At 45.4% G+C, this 22,831-nt stretch overlaps 1 protein-coding gene across 4 annotated transcripts; it reads right to left on the bottom strand.

Annotated features, from left to right (window-relative positions):
* Positions 1-43: 43 nt before the first annotated feature.
* Positions 44-18,289, bottom strand: LOC121558108 (cysteine/serine-rich nuclear protein 3-like). 4 transcript variants are annotated; one of them, XM_045225536.1, is made up of 6 exons: positions 18,029-18,289; positions 16,983-17,032; positions 6,039-6,227; positions 5,231-5,490; positions 1,296-1,607; positions 44-1,063 (listed from the first exon to the last, which is right to left on the bottom strand). In XM_045225536.1, exons 3-6 carry the CDS (start codon positions 6,193-6,195, stop codon positions 53-55), a joined length of 1,740 nt encoding a protein of 579 aa, XP_045081471.1. In that variant the 5' UTR covers positions 6,196-6,227; positions 16,983-17,032; positions 18,029-18,289; the 3' UTR covers positions 44-52. The 4 variants fall into 4 exon arrangements, with proteins under 4 accessions (XP_045081471.1, XP_045081474.1, XP_045081472.1 ...); XM_045225539.1 differs by having other exon boundaries at positions 1,311-1,607; XM_045225537.1 differs by lacking the exon at positions 16,983-17,032.
* Positions 18,290-22,831: the final 4,542 nt, after the last annotated feature.

Raw genomic sequence — 22,831 nt, 5'->3', positions numbered from 1 at the left:
GGGTTAGCAGTGTAGTTACATTTAGGGTTAAGGTTAGGTTTAAAATCAGATTTTATGACTTTGTGGCTGTGCCAGCTAGTGACCACTCTGCAGAGCTGCCTCCAGAACAAGATTCGTGACGAAAACTGCTAACCTGCGTCTGAAAGGGCTGCTCATGGTGTAGTTCACTAGTCTCCCCACTAGGGGGAGTGTTGCTCTGCTGGGGGGCTGAGGAACAGGCGTTGGCCACCGGTGCTTTGTCAGAGTGGGGAAAATGCATATACTGTCCCTCTGCCTGGCTGAGGTGGTCTGTGTGTGGCTCGGAGGTGGTTTTAGGCTGCTCCTGTGACACAATCGTGGGGCTATCGGTGGCCCCCTCCCTGTTAGGGAGTGAGAGGGGGAGTGAGGGAGCTTCACTAGGGGCTTTGGGTGTGGGGTTCAGGTTGGCTGAGTTGTCCATCTGGTAGTACTCTGTTGAAGGGTTGTGGTAGTATGAGTTGGGGTTAGTGTGGTTGGTGTTGGTGTGTGTGCCGTCAGTGTATCCCAACACAGAGGAGAGAGGAACCACCTCTGTGTGAGAGACTGGGGGTCCACTCACCCCCTCCTCCATAGACTCACAGTCATCTTCCTCCTCCTCCTCTTCTTCCTCAGAGTCACTAGTGTGCAGGCTGTCGGTGCTGCAGTCCGAGAGGCCGCTACATAAACTACTACCATCGTCCTCATCCTCGTACTCCTCGTCATCATCTTCCTCATCTTCGTCCGCTTCCTCTTCTAGATGCTGCTCTGTGTCGCTGGCGCTCGGCAGGTGCATGATGGGAGCCTGCGGGACTGGGATGTTGTCAGACATTAGGGAGTACTGCAGAGCCCGCTGGACGGGGACGTTGACTGGTAGTTCTCCGTGGTAACCATTGCCGTTGGTGACCTGCGGCTGTTGTTGTTGTTGCTCACGGCTCTTTTCCAGCTCCAGCTTCATGATGGTGTGCAGGAAGTGGGTGCGAACGCGGATGGGGTTGAACTCGACGCGGCCTGTGCTGTTACTGCAGCCCTCCTTGCTGCAGCCGCACGGGAATGACATGCGATCTACCTGTAGAGACAGACAACAAACGTCTCAGTCAGCCTCCAATACTGAACAGTTCCATTTCCAATGAATAACAAACACATAGACAGATGCATAAGCACAGCAGACAGTCAAACAGACAGACATACAGGCAAAAGGGCAGGCAAACAGCCAGGCAAACAGCTAGCCAGCCAATAGCCAGCCAACCATCATTTAACAGACAAACATACTGACAGATTTAATTCAGGAGGCCCCTCACCACAGCTCCATTTACCTGGCACTTGATGCCGGCCAGGCTGCAAGCGCAGGTCGCGGGGTGGCACAGCCCCCTGCAGTCGCAGCCACACTCCTCCCGGGACACCCGGATGGCCCGCAGCTCGTGCTTCTCCTCCACGTCGATGCGTCGCACCCCGGACGCCCGGAGGAGAGCGCGGCGCCGCCTGGTGGTCATCGGCTGCAGGAAGAAGTACTCGTCCACCTCCGTGTTGTCCAGGTCGATGTCGTCCTCCGAGATGTCATCCAGGGTCAGTGACTCGGCCTCGTCCGACTCCACAGTGCCATTATTGGTCAGCTGGAGGAAAGACACACGAGTAGATGCTGATGCTCTCTAGTGATGTACACTGAGTATACCAAACATTAGGAACACCTTCCTAATATTGAGTTGCGCTCCCTTTTGCCCTCAGAACAGCCTCAATTCGTTGGGGCATGGACTCTACAATGTGTCGAAAGCGTTCCACAAGGATGCTGGCCCATGTTGACTCCAATGCTTCCCACAGTTGTGTCAAGTTGGCTGGATGCGCTTTTGGTGGTGGACAATTCTTGATACACACAGGAAAGTTTTGAGCAAGAAAAACCTAGCAGCGTTGCAGTTCTTGACACAAACCGGTGTGCCTGGCACCTACTACCATACCCTGTTCAAAGGCACTTAAATCTCCTCCCCTTCATCTACACTGATTGAAGTGGATTGAACAAGTGACATCAATAAGGGATCATAGCTTTCACCTGGATTCACCTGGTCAGTCTATGTCATCGAAAGAGCAGGTGTTCTTAATGTTTTGTATATTCAGTGTATAATGTACTACTGTATCTAGGCTCTTGTAAAGAGTGTATGTATGCTTTATCTTATAGTATTATATGGATACAAACTCATGCACTTTAATATAAATTGTTGTAGGTGCTTATATATGTGTATCCTTGTATCCATGAAATAAATGCTTATCTCCTGTTTATAATACTTTAGGTGGTGTTATGAATCAATTCAATACATAAATGGTTTACACAGGTTGTTCAAAGAAATCTGTTACCACAACACACTGTCCGAGGTCACAGCGAGGTGAGAGGAATCAGCATAAACCAATGAGGGGGATTATTGATAACAATTACATGGCTGACTGCTTGTGTTAGCGCATCCCCTTGTGTTGGATTAGAATCACTGCAATAATGCAGCTGAAAGTGCTAGTGAATACACTGAATAAATTAATCATTATGGAATACATTATAAGGAACGTAAAGGTAATTTTGACTAGAAAGGACTGTGGCACTCAGGTTTTGAATTTAATTTGTCATTAACCTTGAATTCATAACCTAGTCCTAATGCTATCCTGCTTTCCTGGTTATCCCCGGCTTACAAATGGGCAAACATTCCTTCCTCATCTCTCCGCTATGTTAGCTGATTTCTAGCACAGAAATAGTTGCCATGCTACACATTGGTGTATAATGTAATGCACTTTAGGCACTTGGACAAGTACCACTGTGTATGCTTTATGCAATCTATTATTAATAAAACTGCATTTGCCACTGCACTGCTGGATACTTTAATACAAAGGCATTAAAGGCACAGTCGAAACCTTGAGTTAGACGGAGTTGACTACCTTTAGTTTGATGGAGTTGACTAGGTAGAGCTGACTACTTTGAGTAAGACTCAGTGGACTACCGTTAGTTATATGGAATTGACTAAAGTTGACTACCTTTAGTTTGATGGAGTTGACTACTTTGAGTTAGACGGAGTTGACTACCTTTAGTTTGATGGAGTTGACTAAAGTTGACTACCGTTCGTTTGATGGAGTTGACTATCTTTAGGTTGACAGACTTGACTACCTTCAGTTTGGCAAAGTTTACTAACTTTAGTTAGACTAGTGGTTCCCAAACTAGGGTTCGCGACCTCATGTGGGGTCGCCTGATATGAAAATGGTTCGTTGGAGAATTTCCAAAATCCTGAAGAAAAAATATATACCAAGATATATATTATAATATCGTCTTTGTATCTCAAAATCATTGTAATGTGGTTAACCTTAAAAATCTAAATGAAAATGATTCCAATCTAAAAGATAAATTGAACCAGAGAGTGCCCTTACATCATGGGAAAAGGCCGCACTTCACTGTTGCACTTTAATCATCCCCACGTTGAATGGCTAGGCCCACTTCGCTATGAAACCACACACTATTGCATAGACCTTGATATTACCGGCCACAATTGATATGGTGAAAACAATGTGTGGGGAGGCAGAGGCACATAAACTCACATCAATACCTTTGTCAGATAACACTTTTAAATGAAGAATTGATGCTATAACTAGCAATCAAGAGGAAGCTGCCCGAACGACTCAAAAACTCCCCAGCTTATGCTTACGAACGTTAGCTGTGAGGGCCGAGATGTCCATGCATTTACTTTTGTTCACTATACATGTCAGGGGATGCTATTCACAAGGAAATATTGTTCTGTTTCACGATTCCCGAGAATGAAAGGGCACAGGGGATGTTCAGTGTGCTGCGTGACTATATCGATTCCATGGGATCGAATGGTGGGCTTTTGCACTGATGGGGCTTCATCTATGGCGGGACGGCGGGCAGGCCTCTGCATGCACTCTAGTTACGAATGTCTCCCTCTGCCATTTGGATGCATTGCATGATACACCAAGAGCAACTGGCGGCAAAGAGCTGAGCACAGAACTTGGAGATATAATGCAGCAGGTAACTTCGATTGTAAACTACATCAAACCACATCCACTGCACGCACGCCTGTTCGCAAAACTATGTGGAGATATGGGATCAGAGCCTGACAATGTTCTATTTCATACAAAGGCTTGGTGGTTAAAGAGGGGGAGTGTTGGAAAGATTTTTGGCATTGAGAGAGGAACTGTTGTCATTCACAATGGTTGACGTTCTGTGTAATGAAAATAAAATGTGTCACCTTGCCTATGTAACAGACATATTTGGGAAACTGAATGAACTGAACGCAAGCATGCAGGAGAAATACAAAAACATTCTACAGACGAGTGACCCAATCAGTGGATTCAGAGGAATGAGTTCTTATTGGATAGAGTCTTTCAAAAGCGGATCATGCCCCCTTCCCTCGGCTGTGCATGTTTCTAACAGAAAACAGCATCAGTAAGTGTCCCACACGAGTGATGACTGATCACCTTCAACGCTTGGAAGAGCACTTTGGGACCTACTTCCCAATCCGTTTGACTGTGATCCTGGCTCAGTTGACATGCCGGTAAGTGAAATCAAACAGCTGATCAAGCTGTCATGTGACTGAATGCGTTCACGGGTCACTACGGAGGAGTTTTGGTTCCTGACTCAAAGCGAATACCCTGCCGTCTGCCTCTGAGCATTATTGCCGCGTTCAAAACAACTGGGAACTCGGACCTGGGAACTCGGAAATCTTAGACTGGGAAAAATAGTTTTGAACGTTCATCCAACTCGGAATTCCAACTTGGGAACTCAGGCCTCTTTCTAGAGCTCAGACTTTCCGACCTGAAGATCACCGACGTCATGATTTTACCTTATATTCTTCAGAGTTCCCAGTTGTCTTGAAAGCACCATAAAACTCATGGTACCCTTTGCCAGCTCATATCTGTCTGAAGCTGGATTCAATGCTCTCGTCTACATTAAAAACAAATATCGATCCAGGTTGGATGTGACAGCAGAGATGAGGTGCGCACTGTCGACCACGCCCCCTGACTTTGAGAAGCTCCAACGCGACATGCATCAAGCCACACCCATCTCATTAGTGGTGGTGAGATAAGATACATTATGTCAGACTAATTTGCAATGACTGTCATAGCCCCACATTAAAAGTATGTGATGGTCGTGAGAATTTTCAGATATCAAAATGGGGTCGTGGGCCAAAAAAGTTTGGGAACCCCTAAGTTAGATTGAGTTGACTACCTTTAGTTAGATGGACTTGACTACCTTGAGTTTGATGGAGTTGAGTTTCTCCTCTTTGAGGTGGTCTCGCAGCATGTCTCGGTGGCTTCTCTCCTGCTCCACAGCGAACTCCCCCAGGGTGTAGCGCTGCACCCAGCTGTGGCGCGTGGACATGCCCAGGGTGCTGCCACCCTGCGTGGGCACGCTGGTAAAGCCCTGGCGCCGGCTGAAGTAGTACACCGTCACGCTCTCAAAGTGCACGTTGCGCACCCGCAGGCGCTTCTCACACATCAAGATCGAAGAGGCTATTAGAGGGAGGGAGAGAAGGAGGGATGGAGAGAGAAGGAGAGAGGAGAGAGAGATGGAGAGAGGGGAGAGAGATGGAGAGAGAGGGGGGGGGGTGCATTTAGAGACAAAGTATCTAAATTGCTGCTGTTGATATCCCTTTGGACCCCTTGAGTGAGTTCTAGCATCCCTACCATCCTCCCTGTCATCTAAAAACCCACAGGGAGCAGGAGCTAGGGGAGATCACCCCCTATGACTCCTAGAGAGAGATGAAATCACACTACTCCCAAGAGTTACTTCCTGTTTCTCTCTATCAATCTAATCCTGCTGAGGCTCTCTATGCTGGTGGTGCTTGAGGGAATCGCAGCTGATTTGAAAAGCAGTAGGTGAGTAAGTGGTTCTATTAACTGGGAGTTTTTTCCACTAGAAAGATGTAAGGCTACTCACTAGCACAATGTAAAGATGCTATTTCATTCACTTTGTGTCAAATAGTTGACAGTGTTGTCCAAAGTTGGCAGGCTGGGTGTGTTAGTTAAGCAGTCAAGTGCATGCTGGGTAAGCAACTCACGGGCAACGGGGGTGGAGGGGCCGGGGTTGACACTGTCGCTGCTGTTCCCGCTGTCGCTGCCGGCGGAGACCTCGTCATCGGACCCCTGGAGAGAGAGGCAGGGGGAGGGACTGTCTACCTCCACCTCCTCAAACTTCCTCTTCAGGATCCCACTCATCCTGGTGTAGGCCTACCACCCAACGTCTGCCCCTGAGAGAGAGAGAAAGAATGTTGTAAGTAATGTTATTACCATTATTTCACAAGTGTGTACATGGTCTCTGAGCAAACCCGTGCTACTGTAGATGGTTGCTCAGTTCATGCCATGATGGGCATTGATTTCTCCCAATAGGTATAGGTGATGAGAGTATGTACATCAAGTGTATAAAAGTAAACGTAACATTATGACTATAACTACTGCTCTCTGAAGGAGGGAAACGAGGTACAACATACTATGGGGAGTCGCACTCTCGCGACTTTGGTTGAAGGATCTACAATCACGCCTGACAAGGCCAATGAAATCCGTGCCTTGCTAGAAACCCCGCCTTCCACAGGTGATAAGCGTGAGGCTCGGATTCGTTCCTTCAATTTAGTACCACTCTTCACCGAGCACAGGAACGGGCGGGGCCAAGCAGGTGTTGTACCTCATTTCCCTCCTTCAGGGAACAGTAGCCCAAAGCGAGAGCATGTGGGCACTGCTCACCCGCAATAGGGAGCGAGCCAAGGTTAGGAGGGAGCGAGACAGAGTCTCTCCCCGTCGGTTGATGCACACCACCACTGACATATTGTCGGTTCTGATCAGCACAAGCCAGCCCGACAAAAGCAGGGGGAAGCACCTGAGCGCCAATTTACCGTTAGGAGCTCCGGGTAATTTATATGGTGCACTCTGCACCAGTGTCAATACCTCCCAAATCGAGTTGCCTTCGTACAGCGGACCCCACCCTTGGGGGGATGCGTCTGTCGTGATCACCTTGTCAGATACAGCTCAGCCCATGGAAGCCCCCTGACAATAGCAGAGGGTCCCACCACTGGGCCAGGGCCAGTAGGCCTGACAGGGACACACTAAGCGACTGGGTTAGACTGCGAGATGCATCCAGGTGAGTGGCTAGCGCTCAGCACTGGAAGGGCTGCATCACCAATAGCCCAACGGGAATGACTTCCATCACAGAAGACATCATCCCCAGTAGGTGTAGGCACTGGTGAAAACGCACTGTGTGACCCTGCCGAAATTTGACTAACAGAGCCGGAACCCGGACACCCTCCGCAGGGATAGCAAAGGCCCAGAAATGGAATGCGCTGAGATGGAGTCAGACAGCTCTTTTTCTGGTTTCTTATGAAGCCTAGAGACTGAATACGGGACAGTAGCATGGATGTGTGTAACACTGCTTGCCCCCTCGTGAGCATTGTGAGTTTGTAGACGCTGAGGTCCTTGCTGAGGGCATGTAGGTCTAGAATGGGATGCAAAGTCCTGTCCCTTTTCGGAACCAGAAAATACCGGCTTTACCAGCCATTCTGGATCTTCAACATAGGAACCACACGGATTGCCTGCTTCTGGAGACAGAAGGATATTCCCTCCCTCATTACGTTGCTTAGGCCTCGGGAACAGTCGACGTGATGATGCTGAAGAAACGTGGGGGACGCACAACAAATTGTAGCCTGTACCCTGATGTCACTGTTCGCATGATCTAGGGCAACACTGCGCATGCGCGCCATTGGATGGAGCAGACAGTGAGCCTCTGAAGTGCCATCTGAAGGGGTGGGACGTCACCTTGTGGACTGGGAGAGATTGGTTCTTCTTCCATTTCCACCGCTCTTGACAACCGTGTGTCTGAATGTGGAGAAGGAACACAATGTGGAGAAGGAACACTTCATCGAAATCACATGCGGGAGACAACACTTTTGACACCCGTGAACACTGTGGAAGTGACCATGGAAGTTACCCTACTGACCAGTCATAGATACTGGTGACAAAGCGCCTTGTACCCTAGCTGGGAATGGGACAGACAGCTCTGAAAAACAGCCCCCTTCTGTGGTAACAGACAGCGGCGATTCGTAATCAAATCTAATTCCCAGGAATGAAAAGCTCTGAGCTGGAGAAAGACAGCTTATTTCGAGGTTCATATGAACCACATAGACTCTGTGTGAGATAATAGCATGGGCGTGTCCAACACTGCTTGTCCCTCGACTCCGCTACCGACCACCAATTGCTTACAGAGCCCATAACCTGCATCACCAGACAACTCATTAGCTCCAGGCAGGAAGCAATGAATCCCAGTAATGAGCCACTTATGGGGGAGTGGTGCCCCCTTGTGGACAGAGAGTGAATTGGCCAACGTATTACTCGCACCCTGGGGAGACTGATATACCCATAGACATTAAAACCAGTAGATAGTGATAGCACTGACGTCATCCACATATTCCTATGGAAAACTCCCGATGGCGCATGAAGCCGGAAGTATTTGAATTTGAAGCATGCCATATTGCTAAATGGGGCTAAATGGCACAACTAAGGATCATTGTGAAAGTGGCCTTAAGTAGCAAAGTATCATGGTCGATGTAGTCGTTTGATTGGTCTGTGTCAGCACATGGCCCTGTGTGACGACAAATGTAGTAGTCAGAATGGATCACTATTGATCATAATAAACTAACGGCCTTCAAATCAAATCAAATGTATTTATAAAGCCCTTTTTGCTTCAGCAGATGTCACAAAGTGTGTATACAGAAACCCAGCCTAAAACCCCAAACAGCAAGTAATGGCTGATGTTGTACCACGTAGTACCCCGGTTGCTGTATCAAAACGTGGGGCGCTGTCATCACAGCAACGTTTTTAGTGGAGCGGTGCAGCTGCTCGGGGACTACTTCCTCATTGGAGGTGCACGCAAGCCCTGCTCTCTCTACTCCCTCCAACTCCAGGAAATTAAAATAAGACTAGGGTTGCCATAGCGCTGGGGGGAACACTAGTAAGCTTCATTCACCAGAAGTTATGCATGCTAGCCGACGTTAGCCAGGAGGGTCTTTAGTCTAAACTAGGCTAGCTAGCCTATTTGACAGCAGCATGGTTTGTTTAGAATAACCAAGCGACTTAACGCTATGTACACTACCGTTCAAAAGTTTGGGCTCACTTAGAAATGTCCTTGTTTTCAAAAGAAAAGCAATTTTTTGGTATAACATCCAATTGATCAGAAATACAGTGTAGACATTGTTAATGTTGTACATGGCTATTGTAGCTGGAAACGGTTGGTTTTTAATGGAATATCTACATAGGCGTACAGAGGCCCATTATCAGCAACCATCAGTCCTTTGTTCCAATGGCAAGTTGGGTTTTCTAATCCAAGTTTATCATTTTAAAAGACTAATTGATCATTAGAAAACCCTTTTGCAATTATGTTAGCACAGCTGAAAACGGTTGTGCTGATTAAAGAAGCAATAAAACTGGCCTTCTTGAGACCAGTTGAGTATCTGGAACATCAGCAATTGTGGGTTCGATTACGGGCTCAAAATGGCCAGAAACAAATAACTTTCTTCTGAAACTCGTCAGTCTATTCTTGTTCTGAGAAATTAAGGCTATTACATGCGAGAAATTGCCAAGAAACTGAAGATCTCGTACAACGCTGTGTACTACTCCCTTCACAGAACAGCGCAAACTGGCTCTAACCAGAATAGAAAGAGGAGTGGGAGGCCCCGGTGCACAACTGAGCAAGAGGACAAATACATTAGGGTGTCTAGTTTGAGAAACAGATGCCTCACAGGTCCTCAACTGGCAGCTTCATTAAATAGTACCCGCAAAACACCAGTCTCAACGTCAACAGTGAAGAGGTGACTCTGGGATGCTGACCTTCTAGGCAGAGTTGCAAAGAAAAAGCCATATCTCATTTTCTTTGCTGATAATGGGCCTCTGTACGCCTATGTAGATATTCCATTAAAAATCAGCCGTTTCCAGCTACAATAGCCATTTACAACATTAACCATGTCTACAATGTATTTCTGATCAATTTGATGTTATTTTAATGGACAACAAAATTGCTTTTCTTTCGAAAACAAGGACATTTCTAAATGACCCCAAACTTTTGAACGGTAGTGTATATTAAACAAGAGAGCTACCCCAGCAACTCCACTGTGGGGAGGCAGGAATAGTTGTCTCTGCGAGTTAGCTAACCTGGCTAGCAAGCTATGCAGCGCTTGTTCGCTAGCTTGGTCTCGAAAGTGTACGTAGGACTGGATCACTGAGGTGGGACCCAGACCCTTCTGGGAAGAGAGGCAAGCGGTGCTTAACCATGGCAGACACAGGCGGAGGGGGATACCCACAGATCCCGGTCACCCTCTCTCTTCAAATAGCCTCCCGTAACCGGCGACAGTGCACACAGGAGCCGGGAGACATTCTACCCGACCAACGACCCAAACCATCATCCGGGCACCCGGGAGAGGAAGTCACTATCGGAAACACCAAGCCCCCTAAAGAATGCTACATGATTGGGGGAACAGTGCCAGCCATCCCCTAGTCTCGCACACAACAGATTCAAGTGAGGGCAGTCTGAGCATGCACCGAGCCGAGACATACAAGACAACCAACGTGAGTATCTTTTAATTCATTGGAGCATGGTCGCGAATCCGAACCTGGCTTGTTAGCCTTCATCGTTTCGGTCGCGTAAGCCATCTTACTTATTGCTATAGCCAGGCCAAGCAATTCGAAGAATAACTAATTGTTCGTGATTAGGAAACTTATGAGAACCATACAAACTTCAGCACACAACATCCAGGGGGTGAGCACACTCTACCACTAAGGGAGGGTTGAGATGGCACAACGTAAGACAGTCTTGTGTTCCAATTGTTTGTTTCCGCGAGAGTGCAACTCCCCATAGTATGTTGTACCGAAGTTGACTGACTGAAAGGGAACACGCATCAAGGAATGCACACACATGTAATCACCTGCACTGTGCATGCACACACACAGGACCCATAGAGGGATGACAAAATATACAGATGTTGCAGTGGCAGCCCTGTCCCCCCCTCCCCCTTCCCATCCCCCTCCACATACAGTACAGGACTGTCATACTGTGTTCAACCGTCTTGGATCTTGCCTAGCCATCTTGTTTCAAGAGGACCACAATGTAAATAAGTCCCAGACTTCATTGTGTGTTATCCTCGATGATTTTACTAATGTGCATGTATGGCTTTTTCAAGTTTTACGTGTGCTTGTTTGTTTTAAATCATAGTAGGGGAGATGGTGGGAAGTCATGTACCAACTTCCTATACTTAATTTCAGTCATGTATCCTCATTCCCATCCTCAGAATCCACCAGACCATACACCATTCTACCTATTCCTTGAAAACCCTGCTGTGGTTGCCATGGCAACAGTGTCATCGTATACATGTCTTTTATTAAGATAAATGCTTAATTCAGACAGTTATCGCCTGATATAGACATTGTGGATACCATGTGTGCAAAACAATACCATTTAAAACTGTGGTTTACTGTCCACACAAATCACAACCTCATATTAAATGCCTCCTTACGGATGGCCACACAACAGGACCTGAGGCCGGGAGCTTGTCCCTCTGTGAACTAGTACCGAATGACATCATGCACCAGAGCAGAACAGAACACAGGAGCAGACTACCCTGCAATGGTAGAGAGAGAATAGGTGGAGGGAGCCTCCCTCCCTCCCACCCTCTCACTAACCACTTCTCTTTCCCTCCCTCTCTCTCTCTCTCTCTCTCTCTCTCTCTAACAACCGCTCTTTCCCTTCCTCCAGCTCACTAACAACCTCTCTTTCTCTCTCTTTCTCGCTCTTTCTCTCTCTCTCTCGCTAACCACCTCTCTCTCTCTCTCTCTCTCTCTCTCTCTCTCTCTCTCTCTCTCTCTCTCTCTCTCTCTCTCTCTCTCTCTCTCTCTCTCTCTCTCTCTCTCCAGGAAGAACAGTAAGCCATGCAGCAGGATATACACTGGGAACACAACGCTGCATAAGCTCCCTCCACATCAGATGCTACAGATAGTGTCCTGTGCTGAATGGATCCCATTAGTGAGTTTCCCCCATACAATGTAAAAGTACCAAAGGTGAGTAAATATTACCACCACACTTCAATAATGTATGTTACCACTGACTTACTTACCTGTGTCGTATCGCCTTGCAAACGCCAGGAATCCTCTAGTGCTATTCAACCCCACAGTATTCACTACATAAACGTCCACATGGACAGGGCTCCCAGAAGGACAGACCTTGCTGCTACCCTTTTACTCTATTGTTTAGCACCCAGGAGTCTGTCTAGCTCTCACTATCGCTCTCTCTCTACCCCCTCTCTGCCTCTCTCCCTCTGGTGTTGCTTGCTGTCAGCTTTCTCAGCCAGCTTCTCTCTCCCCTCTAGCTCTCTCTCTCTCTCTCTCTCTCTCTCTCTATTTGTATCTCTCTTTCTCTCGCTCTCCGTTTCTCTTGCTCTCGCTCGCACTCTCTCCCTTTCCACACAAAGACTTGTTAGCTTGTGCTGGCTGAAGCGCTGAAGCCTGACTGAGGTAGAGAAGGAAGTCCTTGGAGATCACAGAAAGAGAAAGAGGATAGAATGAAAGAAGAGGAGAGAGAGAGAGATAGAGAGAGAGAAAGAGAGTAAGAGAAAGAGAGAGAAAGAGAGAGACAGAGAGAGGGGGAGGGGAGGGGAGGGGAGGGGGGAGGGGGGGGGGAGGGGGGAGGGGGAGGGGGGGGGGACTGGTGTACTCAGACAATTTTGACAAAATAGCAAAAAGGGCAAGGAGACAGATTTGCAATACTAAATCTCACTTTAATAATCCCTAACCCTGCATTGCCCCCTGTATAACAGATAGACACAACAACACTGTGTCACTTTACAGGCTCGGGTTGCCACAAATAGCATGGAGATGAGTGACAAAGCTTAGTGGGAAGCACCGATGCCAGCCCCTGTCCTGACCCTGTCCACAGACACTCAGTCTTGATGATGAATACGGGCCAACTGTCAACTCAACTTATCTCACTGCCCTAAAAATACCCTCCTGCATCTCCTCTCTTCCTTTCTCCCTTCTCCCCCTTTCCTCTCTACTCCTCCTTCTCTCCATTCATGTTTGGGTTAATTGGGTCGATGCTGTGTGTGTCATACAGCAGAGAAGAGCCCTGACTCACTCACTGCAGTGAGTCTGGTTGAATTAGCGCTAGGCTAGCTAGCTAGCCTCCATTCAGCCTCCAGGCAGGGAGGTTGAGAAAGGAAGCACTCTCTAGATTCTAGAATGACGTCACAGAGAGGGTCAGTTAAATGGGATTCCTAAAGGAACGTCCCCTAATGTCGCCTGGCGCTGAAGAAGCCTACAGCCGCAGACATGCACACAGACATGCACGCCCCCACGTACACACACACACACACATACATACATACGCACACACACACACAGAGGCAGGCATAAACAAACACAAAGACACACAGACCTGTTTTTCACCTCTGTGCACAGGGAGTACAGGGGAGTAGGGCTGGGTAGGGTAGGGCTGGGAGGGGCTGGGAGATTGACTGAGGGAGATCTGGGGGAGTTCACTTTATGGAACAATGTTTCCTCTTCCTATCCACCCACCCACTCCCGCCTACACAAATGTGGCCTTTTTTTTCAGTTTGAGTTGGAAATGTTGCTGGATTGCCACAATTGAGAGAGAGAGAGAGAGAGAGAGAGAGAGAGAGAGAGAGAGAGAGAGAGAGAGAGAGAGAGAGAGAGAGAGAGAGAGGAGAGAGAGAGAGAGAGAGAGAGAGAGAGAGAGAGAGAGAGAGTGATGTTGGTTCTGGTGACTTAACAAGCAGGTCACTGTACTTCATAAACAAGTCCCATCTATGGTGAAGCATGATGAGCACATTTCAGAACCACACTCTTTTTTTCATGTTGACTCTCTGTAGGTCTCCCTTTCTCACTGACTCTCTATACATCTCTCTCAGAAATGTTCAGTGGAAAACATTATTACAAATGTTATATCAAGGAGTGAACAGACAAAGACTGAAATCAAATCTAAAATTAGACTAGGTGCCATCAAACAAATCACGAACCGATGACTCCATGCCATTCATATGTTCTGCCATTATATTCCAAATAGACATGAGTCATGATGAACAATACCAGACAGAGAGCTGTATCTCCCTTATTCAGAGTCAGTATGGTCTTATAATGGTACCATGGGTGATAACAAGAGAAACATCAGCTTTAGGTTGGAAGGTTTGAGACAACTTCAGTCCCTCTACGACTATTTTAACTATCCTGTGTGTGTGTGTGTGTGTGTGTGTGTGTGTGTGTGTGTGTGTGTGTGTGTGTGTGTGTGTGTGTGTGTGTGTGTGTGTGTGTGTGTGTGTGTGTGTGTGTGTGTGTGTGTGTGTGTGTGTGTGTGTGTGTGTGTGTGTGTGTGTGTGTGTGTCTATGTGTGTGTGTGTGTGCAGCATCTACAGTTTACCCATAGACTAATGAAAACTGGTTGCTATAGCAATACCAGACATAGAGCACCCAGACAAATCCCACAGCCTAATGAGAGCAGGAGCACCCTTCATCTTAAACCAGCACATCACTCAAATCCTATAAGGGACACTGGAACATCCATCAATCTAAATTATACTTAAACAGAACAGAATAGAATGGCTTGTTAGGCTGATATAGTATTGGGGACAAAAAGGCTGACATTCTGTCAGTATTCACTCACAGTCTAAAGCTTTTGGAGAACAAAGACCAACGTAAGATCATGAACTACATTTATCATGAACTACATTTATCATGAACTACATTTATCATGAACTACATTTATCATGAACTACATTTATCATGAACTACATTTATTTGCAAAGATAATCTACGGACACTTGTCTCATGAGCTAAAACGTCACTGAAAATCAATTCAATCTCTAGAAAAATCTAAACAAATGCACTCTAATGAGAGGTATAACATATAATAATTCACCACTGACTGAATAAACAGTAGCCTGCACCACTGCACAAAATATGGCATAGCTGATGGAAGCACGATAAGAGGAGATAGTGGAGACGTCCAATTACTATTATATGTTTCCTAGAGCGAGTTAGTGAGCCCTTTTCACTGCTCTCTTCTCCTTCTCTTCTCCTAGTGACTGGTGAAACTACCGGTAATTGTGCTGCATTTAAAATCTGCCACTGATTTCTCTCTCTCTCTATCTCTCTCAACATCCCTCTCTCTCTTTCTCTCTCTCTCTCTCTCTGACACACACTCCCGCTTTCTGTCTATTTCTCTCTCTCTTTCTCGTTTCAACTTCTCTCTCCCTTTCCCTCTCTTTCTGTGTTACTTTCGCTCTCTCTATCTGTTTTTTTTCTCTCTCAACATCCCCCTCTCTCTCGTTCTCTCTTCTCCCTCTCTCTCTATCCATATCTATTTCATTCTCTCTCCCTCGCTCTCTCTCTCTCTCATATTCTCTCTCTCCAATCAAACGTGGAGCGAGGAGATGCAAAGTAATTCGCTAGATGAATGCGGAAGGAGAGCGGTGCTGTGTATCTCCTGTCTGCATTCTGTCTGCTAGTTTATTTCATGGTAAGTACCAACAAAAGCAAAAAGTCTTAAAGAGGTGTGAGCATGGTTGGCTATGATTGGGGGGTTGGAGAATAAGTGTCCACTAAACCAAGGCAAATACATAGAATACAATACATTTACAGGTCATACACATTTTGATTTTATTATACGGAATAATCCCAAATAATGATAATCTCTTACAAGTAATGAACATGTGAAATGTATTAATCACCCTTTCAGCTGACCCCAGCACCCTGGTTAATCCATAGATGTTACCTTTTGTAAGGCTTGTCCTCTCCTAGGGGGTGAACAGCAATATGCTGCTGGAGACTGAGTGAACATTCCAATCAGCTGCCATGGCAACCAGCCATGAGGGGGAGGGGGGAGTGAGGGGAGGGGGGTGGAGGCGAGGGAGAGCACTATGCTGAAGCATGAGTTAGACTGGGAAGTATACCACATCTCACAAAGAAGAACTGTTATGTATGCTAGCCAGGAGAGGAGAGGACTATAGATACAATGTAGAATGTGGTTGCACACAATACCTATGGAGTTGTATCAATGACAATACAGAATGATCCATTGAAATATAGAATAGTAATACGATTATACATGTAAAATACAGTATAGACTATCATATTATTATGCATCATGAAGCATTCATTGGAAGTGTAACTAGAATGCTATTTTTAACAGACAATGATGCAACCTCTTTCTCTCTCTCTCTCTCCCGCTCTCTCTCTCTCTCTCTCTCTCTCTCTCTCTCTCTCTCTCTCTCTCTCTCTCTCTATGAGATTGTATGTATCCTTCACCCTAATAATATACAGTCAATGCATGATAAAAACATGGCATGACCTCTAGTAATATAATTTACCCATTGGGAGTTGCATGATGATGCATTTGATAGACAGATGTTGACAGACGGAGAATCAGGGTGACCTTTAGAGAGAGTGTGTGTATGTGTGTGTATGTGTGTGTGTGTGTGTGTGTGTGTGTGTGTGTGTGTGTGTCTTACAGTAAAGTTCAAACCGTTTTTGTTGGTTCATAAGTGTTACATGACAACATTAGTATTGTTACTGCACCGGACAAGCACTCTCTCAAAGCGGGCCAAGGCATACAGTCTGGACATGCATAAACAAACTGTTTTTGTCTTTGTGTATGTGTGTCTATGTCTTTGCATCGTATTGTGTAATAACACCCCATACTTCTCCAGTGCTATCTCCTGTTGAGATAATAACCATGGGGTGGTGGACAAAGAGAGGCTCTACCCAGATATATAAAGTATCATTCAGCCTGCACTGGCACTTAGCTGCCCCATTCACTACATGATGGCTACTTCTCCCTTTTAGGAAACGCCACAGACAGCGAACAGGGCTGTTAGTTGGACAAACCTTATATGGAGTTTATGTTTAAAATGAGTCTATACAAACTAGAATAACAATGCTTGGACAAGTGAAAGCCAACCTACCTTAGATGCTGAGAGATCAAGTTAGGTTGTTGGCATGAGAAATCGCTGGCCTGTAAGGAAATGCGCACAGGTGAGGACTGATGAGCTAATGTATTCTTATTTGACAATGGCTGAAATATCGCGAAAGACACAATTTACTGATAGTGTGGATTGGATTCTCAAAGAAACTACTCATGCAGTGAGACAGCTTATAGTGAGAGTGGCTTGGGAAGTGGAAAGCAGGCGTTGCTGCCCCCCCCTCCCTCCCTCTCTTCCTCCCCCTTCTCCTCTGGTGATGAATAATTGGTTCCCAGGAGACTCAGGAGTGGGGCCCAGCAGCTCTACACACACAGATGCCCTTTCTCAACAGACTGACTGGGGCTGTAGCCTCCTCTCTGCAGCACTGAAGTGTAAGTGTGAGTGTGTGTGTGTGTGTGTGTGTGTGTGTGTGTGTGTGTGTGTGTGTGTGTGTGTGTGTGTGTGTGTGTGTGTGTGTGTGTGTGTGAGTGTGTGTGTGTGTGTGTGTGTGTGTGTGTGTGTGTGTGTGGAGGGGGGGTGTGCATGTGTTTACAAGAGCATAGCTTTTTTCTGATAAGACATGCAAATACAGTTTAATCAATCTGTTATAACTATGAGTAACCTCGGAATAAGTTAAACAGAAAAGGTTAAACTATGATGTCATGAATTATAAAATGTTTTGGGTACTAGCATATATGCTACAGCTTATATATAACCAATGTCAAATTGTTTTAATAATAAAAACCTATTGAATGAAAACATAATGTAGTTATGCCCGTGACAAAGTCTGAAGGCTATGAGGCCTCTATGACAAACCACGTATCCTACAATAAAATGTACTATTCTATTGCATAACACTGTATATTTGCATAATATGTGCATTGTTACTGTAACATCTCTCAAATCATGCACTCACTCAGCTTGTTTAAGATTCAGATAGTGAAAAAGCACAGTAATGCGCTCAGGGTATTGCGGTACACCGTGCTATCTAGGAATTGAAAAGGCTAGCGGGAAAGACTAATACAGAGGTATCCAAAACAGTGACTTACCAATCATCTTGTCAAACCATCACGAAAAACTGGCAACTGTATAAAATGATGTCCCGTATTGGCTAAAAGAAACGAATGAATAGTCTAAATGACAACTGTTAAATTAAAGGCTAATTATCAATGCAGCTGAAATGATATTTGCGCATTATACACACAAACGCATAACAGTGTGATATGGTTCTGTAATGGATTTTGTTGTAAATGAATTAGTAGGTTTTGTAGCACGACAAATGCGTGGAGGATTTTTCGGCTGCGCGCGCTGACAATGGTGGAGAAAGGGGTTGACACGAGCGCTACAGGCAACGTGACTACGGTTAGCCAATCATTCCCAGGTGAATCAAATGATACGTGGACTACGAATGTGTCGGGCCACTGTAGCAAATAATTATGCATGTTTTTGCAACATTGTAGCCTATCTTTGAAAACATAAAACAATGTTTTTGTCAACTCCAACAAAAATAATTGCGGTCTTTGGTCTTCAGATAAGATAAGAAGCTGTGTGTGTGTGTGTGTGTGTGTGTGTGTGTGTGTGTGTGTGTGTGTGTGTGTGTGGCTCAGCTATGGATTTGGTGCGGTGGAAATGTTCTGCTGCCATCCAGTGGAAAGCTTGGCTAGCCTCTCACCAGGGTATTTAAATACTAAACCATGTATTGTTGTATGTATTGAGCTGTCAAGAATAAGTATTATATTTGTAAGTCGTAGCTGATGAAACACCCTGCCAGTATGTGTCCACAAGTTCTTATAGTTGTATAATAACTAATATATATAGTAAATTTTGTATGATTATCATATACATTTGTTTTATTCAAGTGTTGGATTTGGGTATAGCACACCGTGTATTTGAATAGATTACTCAATAGCAACTACTTGGGGACATTTGCAGAATTGGCCTAAATATTTTATTATCAATGGGTACAGGTACTGAAGAGCGTGATATTAGAGCCAGGAGACAGTAGGGGGCGGTCACAGACCAAATACTGCACTGGATCCGTTCTGTACCATTTACATTCTCTGTGGTTTTTACAGATGTATTTGATCACTCTTTTGTTACTGAGAATTTTCCTGCACTGCAGGAAATGCAAACTTGTAGAGTATTTGAGTTTTAAAAAGCTTCTCAAGTTTGTAAGATCCTACATCTGTACTCATGACAGGCACAAGAGGGCTCATTGCAGTCTACATACACAAAGGTAACTAAGTTTGATTGTCTTGCACATTCATCATCTTCCATGTCTTTCTAACAGAAAATCTTGCTTAGTACCTGGGAAACATAGGATCTATGAGACCCTTATCCCCTGTTGACTCTCCAGCTGCATTGTAATGAGATGGAGTCACTTTTTCCAGCAGCAGCAGTACAGAGACAGAGAGGTGGCTGAGAAATGTCCAGATGCCATCTGGGTTTGTGTTTAAAGAACGGTCTGGTCTGGGCAGAGTACCAAACCAAACAAGCTAACTATGGCCTAAAGCTTGGAATACGTTTAATAGCTCTTTGCTTGTAGCCTAGTCATTCCCCTCCAAAATGTAGCTTTCCCTCACTAAAATGGTGTACTTTAAACTGTCTATGTTGCAATCTGTCTCTTCAGTCTGGTTTCTGGGAAGTCATTCGTTAAACTATTCCATCCGGCTGTCAAGAGAACATGAAGAAAGATTGAATGGGGGAATCAGCGTAATGGTTGGGAAAAAATCTGCAATAACAGTTTATGCATTGTTATTTTTGTCAAGCATTGTTAGAAGTTAAATCAAAAGGACATTTATTTAAAGATGTATTGCCCCCCCAAAAAAATCGATACACTATTAATTATTTATTTATTATTTATTTAACCTTTATTTAACTAGGCAAGCCAGTTAAGAACAAATTCTTATTTACAATGACGGCCTACCAAAAGGCAAAAGGCGTCCTGCGGGGTCGGGGACTGGGATTAAAAATAAAGATATTGGACAAAACACACATCACGAGAAGAGAGACACCACAACACTACATAAAGACAGACCTAAGACAACAATGTAGCATGGCAGCAACCCATGACAACACAGCATGGTAGCAACACCACATGACAACAACATCGTAGCAACACAACATGGCAGCAGTGCAACATGGTAGCAGCACAAAACATGGTACAAACATTATTGGGCACAGACAACAGCACAAAAGCAAGAAGGTAGAGACGACAATACATCACGCGAAGCAGCCACAACTGTCAGTAAGCGTGTCCATGATTGAGTCTTTGAATAAAGAGATGGAGATAAAACTGTCCAGTTTGAGTGTTTTTTGCAACTAATTCCAGTCGGTAGCTGCAGCGAACTGAAAAGAGGAGCGACCCAGGGATGTGTGTGCTTTGGGGACCTTTAACATAATGTGACTGGCAGAACGGGTGTTGTATGTGGAGGATGAGGACTGCAGTAGGTATCTCAGATAGGGGGGAGTGAGGCCTAAGAGGGTTTTATAAATAAGCATCAACTTGTGGGTCTTGCGACGGGTATACAGAGATTACCAGTTTACAGAGGAGTATAGAGTGCAGTGATGTGTCCTATAAGGAGCATTGGTGGCAAATCTGATGGCCGAATGGTAAAGAACATCTAGCCGCCCGAGAGCACCCTTGCCTGCCGATCTATAAATAATGTCTCTGTAATCTAGCATGCATAGGATGGTCATCTGAATCAGGGTTAGTTTGGCAGCTGGGGTGAAAGAGGAGCGATTACGATAGAGGAAACCATGTCTAGATTTAACCTTAGCCTGCAGCTTGGGATATGTGCTGAGAGAAGGACAGTGTACCGTCTAGCCATACTCCCAAGTACTTGTATGAGGTGACTACCTCAAGCTCTAAACCCTCAGCAGTTGTAATCACACCGGTGGGGAGAGGGGCATTCTTCTTACCAAACCACATTACCTTTGTTTTGGAGGTGTTCAGAACAAGGTTTTAATTTAACCTTTATTTAACTAGACAAATTATTTTTTACAATGACGGCCTACCAAACCCGGACGACGGTGGTCCAATTGTGCTAATTGTGCTAAGGTTAAGGGCAGAGAAAGCTTGTTGGATGCTAAGAAAGCTTTGTTGTAGAGCGTTTAACATAAAATCCGGGGAGAGGCCAGCTGAGTATAAAACTGTAAGACTGTATTTAACACCTATCGTGAAATATACGCAACAAAATAATGTAAAGGGAAATGTTTGATAATGTCACATAATGTCCAAAGCATTGAGTGCCATGTGCATCTCTATTGTAGCTGTTGAACTACTCAAACACCCCATTAAACATTGTGTAAACATAGTCTGCAGTATAAGTATTACTATTCACTAGGTAGAGTGTCCCTTCTCACCTGCCATATCGGTGACGTGTGAAAACCAAGCTCTGAAGTAAACCTCAGTAACTGGAGTATGTGAGACAGAGATCTGATCCTGAATGACTATGTGTGACTAGAAAGCCATGAATGGCTCATACCCACAAGTCTAGCACTGCATGCAGCAATTCTTTCTCCGTCTGCTAAAAAGTCCATGTTAATCTAATGAAAGATTAGAGATAAGAGCTTTTATTTGGATACAAAATAAACAATACAGTGGTTTTCTGTGGAGAACTTCTCTGTAGAGAAATACACCCCTCTACTAACAAATTGCTGTCCAAACATCCAGATTATAGTCCTACTTGTCATGACATGGCTGCTATGTAGATGCTGAGTTATGTCTATGTATTTTAAGGGTTTTCCATGGGAATGAAGAGGACAGATTATGAGGCCCATTTTTTACTTCTGATCCGCTTTGAGAGGGAGAGGGCAGTGTGTGCATGCGTATGTGCATGTGTTTGTGTGCGTATGTGCATGTGTTTGTGTGCGTGCATGCATGTGAGTGTTGTAACTCCTGTAAGACGAGTGTGCCAGGTGGATACAGGATCCATCTGAAAGTGACACACATACCTTTGGCCTCCACTAAATTATGTATATGCCACAGGTTCAAATGAAGCCGGATTCTATATCCCCACAGTACTATCAGATGCATCTATCATGGCCTCCCACTCATTAAGATGATCTGATCTCTCGCTCAATCTTTATCCCTCTTTCTATCCCATTGTATCCCTCTCTTGATTGGCTGAGCTGAACGACTAGCTGAACGACTAGCTAAACGACTAGATGAACGGCTAGCTGAACGACTAGCTGAACGACTGGATGAACGACTAGCTGAACGACTAGCTGAATGACTAGCTGAACGACTAGCTGAACGACTAGCTGAACGACTGGATGAACGACTAGCTGAACGACTAGCTGAACGACTAGCTGAACGACTAGCTGAACGAATAGCTGAACGACTAGATGAACGACTAGCTGAATGACTAGATGAACGACTAGCTGAACGACTAGATGAACGGCTAGCTGAACGACTAGCTGAACAACTAGCTGAACGAATAGCTGAACGACTGGATGAACGACTGGATGAACGACTAGCTGAACGACTAGATGAACGACTAGATGAACGACTAGCTGAACGACTAGCTGAACGACTAGCTGAACGAATAGCTGAACGACTAGATGAACGACTAGCTGAACGACTAGCTGAACGACTGGATGAACGACTGGATGAACGACTAGCTGAACGACTAGATGAACGACTAGCTGAATGACTAGATGAACGACTAGCTGAACGACTAGCTGAACGACTGGATGAACGACTGGATGAACGACTAGCTGAACGACTAGATGAACGACTAGCTGAACGACTAGATGAACGACTAGCTGAACGACTAGCTGAACGACTAGCTGAACGACTAGACGAACGACTAGACGAACGACTAGCTGAACGACTAGCTGAACGACTA

This window comes from Coregonus clupeaformis, chromosome 16, assembly GCF_020615455.1.
Source record: "Coregonus clupeaformis isolate EN_2021a chromosome 16, ASM2061545v1, whole genome shotgun sequence".
Classification (NCBI taxonomy): Eukaryota; Metazoa; Chordata; class Actinopteri; order Salmoniformes; family Salmonidae; genus Coregonus; species Coregonus clupeaformis.
The sequence above is the reverse complement of the archived record's forward strand: the minus strand, read 5'-3'. Positions and strand labels throughout refer to the sequence as shown.

Bases quoted from the DNA above. Each gene is read 5' to 3' on its own strand.
- LOC121558108 (XM_045225536.1), bottom strand. From the start codon at position 6,195: ATGAGTGGGATCCTGAAGAGGAAGTTTGAGGAGGTGGAGGTAGACAGT. The intron at 5,491-6,038 runs GTGAGTTGCTTA...TCCCTCTAATAG, and splicing joins CCCCTCCACCCCCGTTGCCC to CCTCTTCGATCTTGATGTGT. The intron at 1,608-5,230 runs GTAGTCAAGTCC...TCTTTCCTCCAG, and splicing joins TCAACTCCATCAAACTCAAG to CTGACCAATAATGGCACTGT.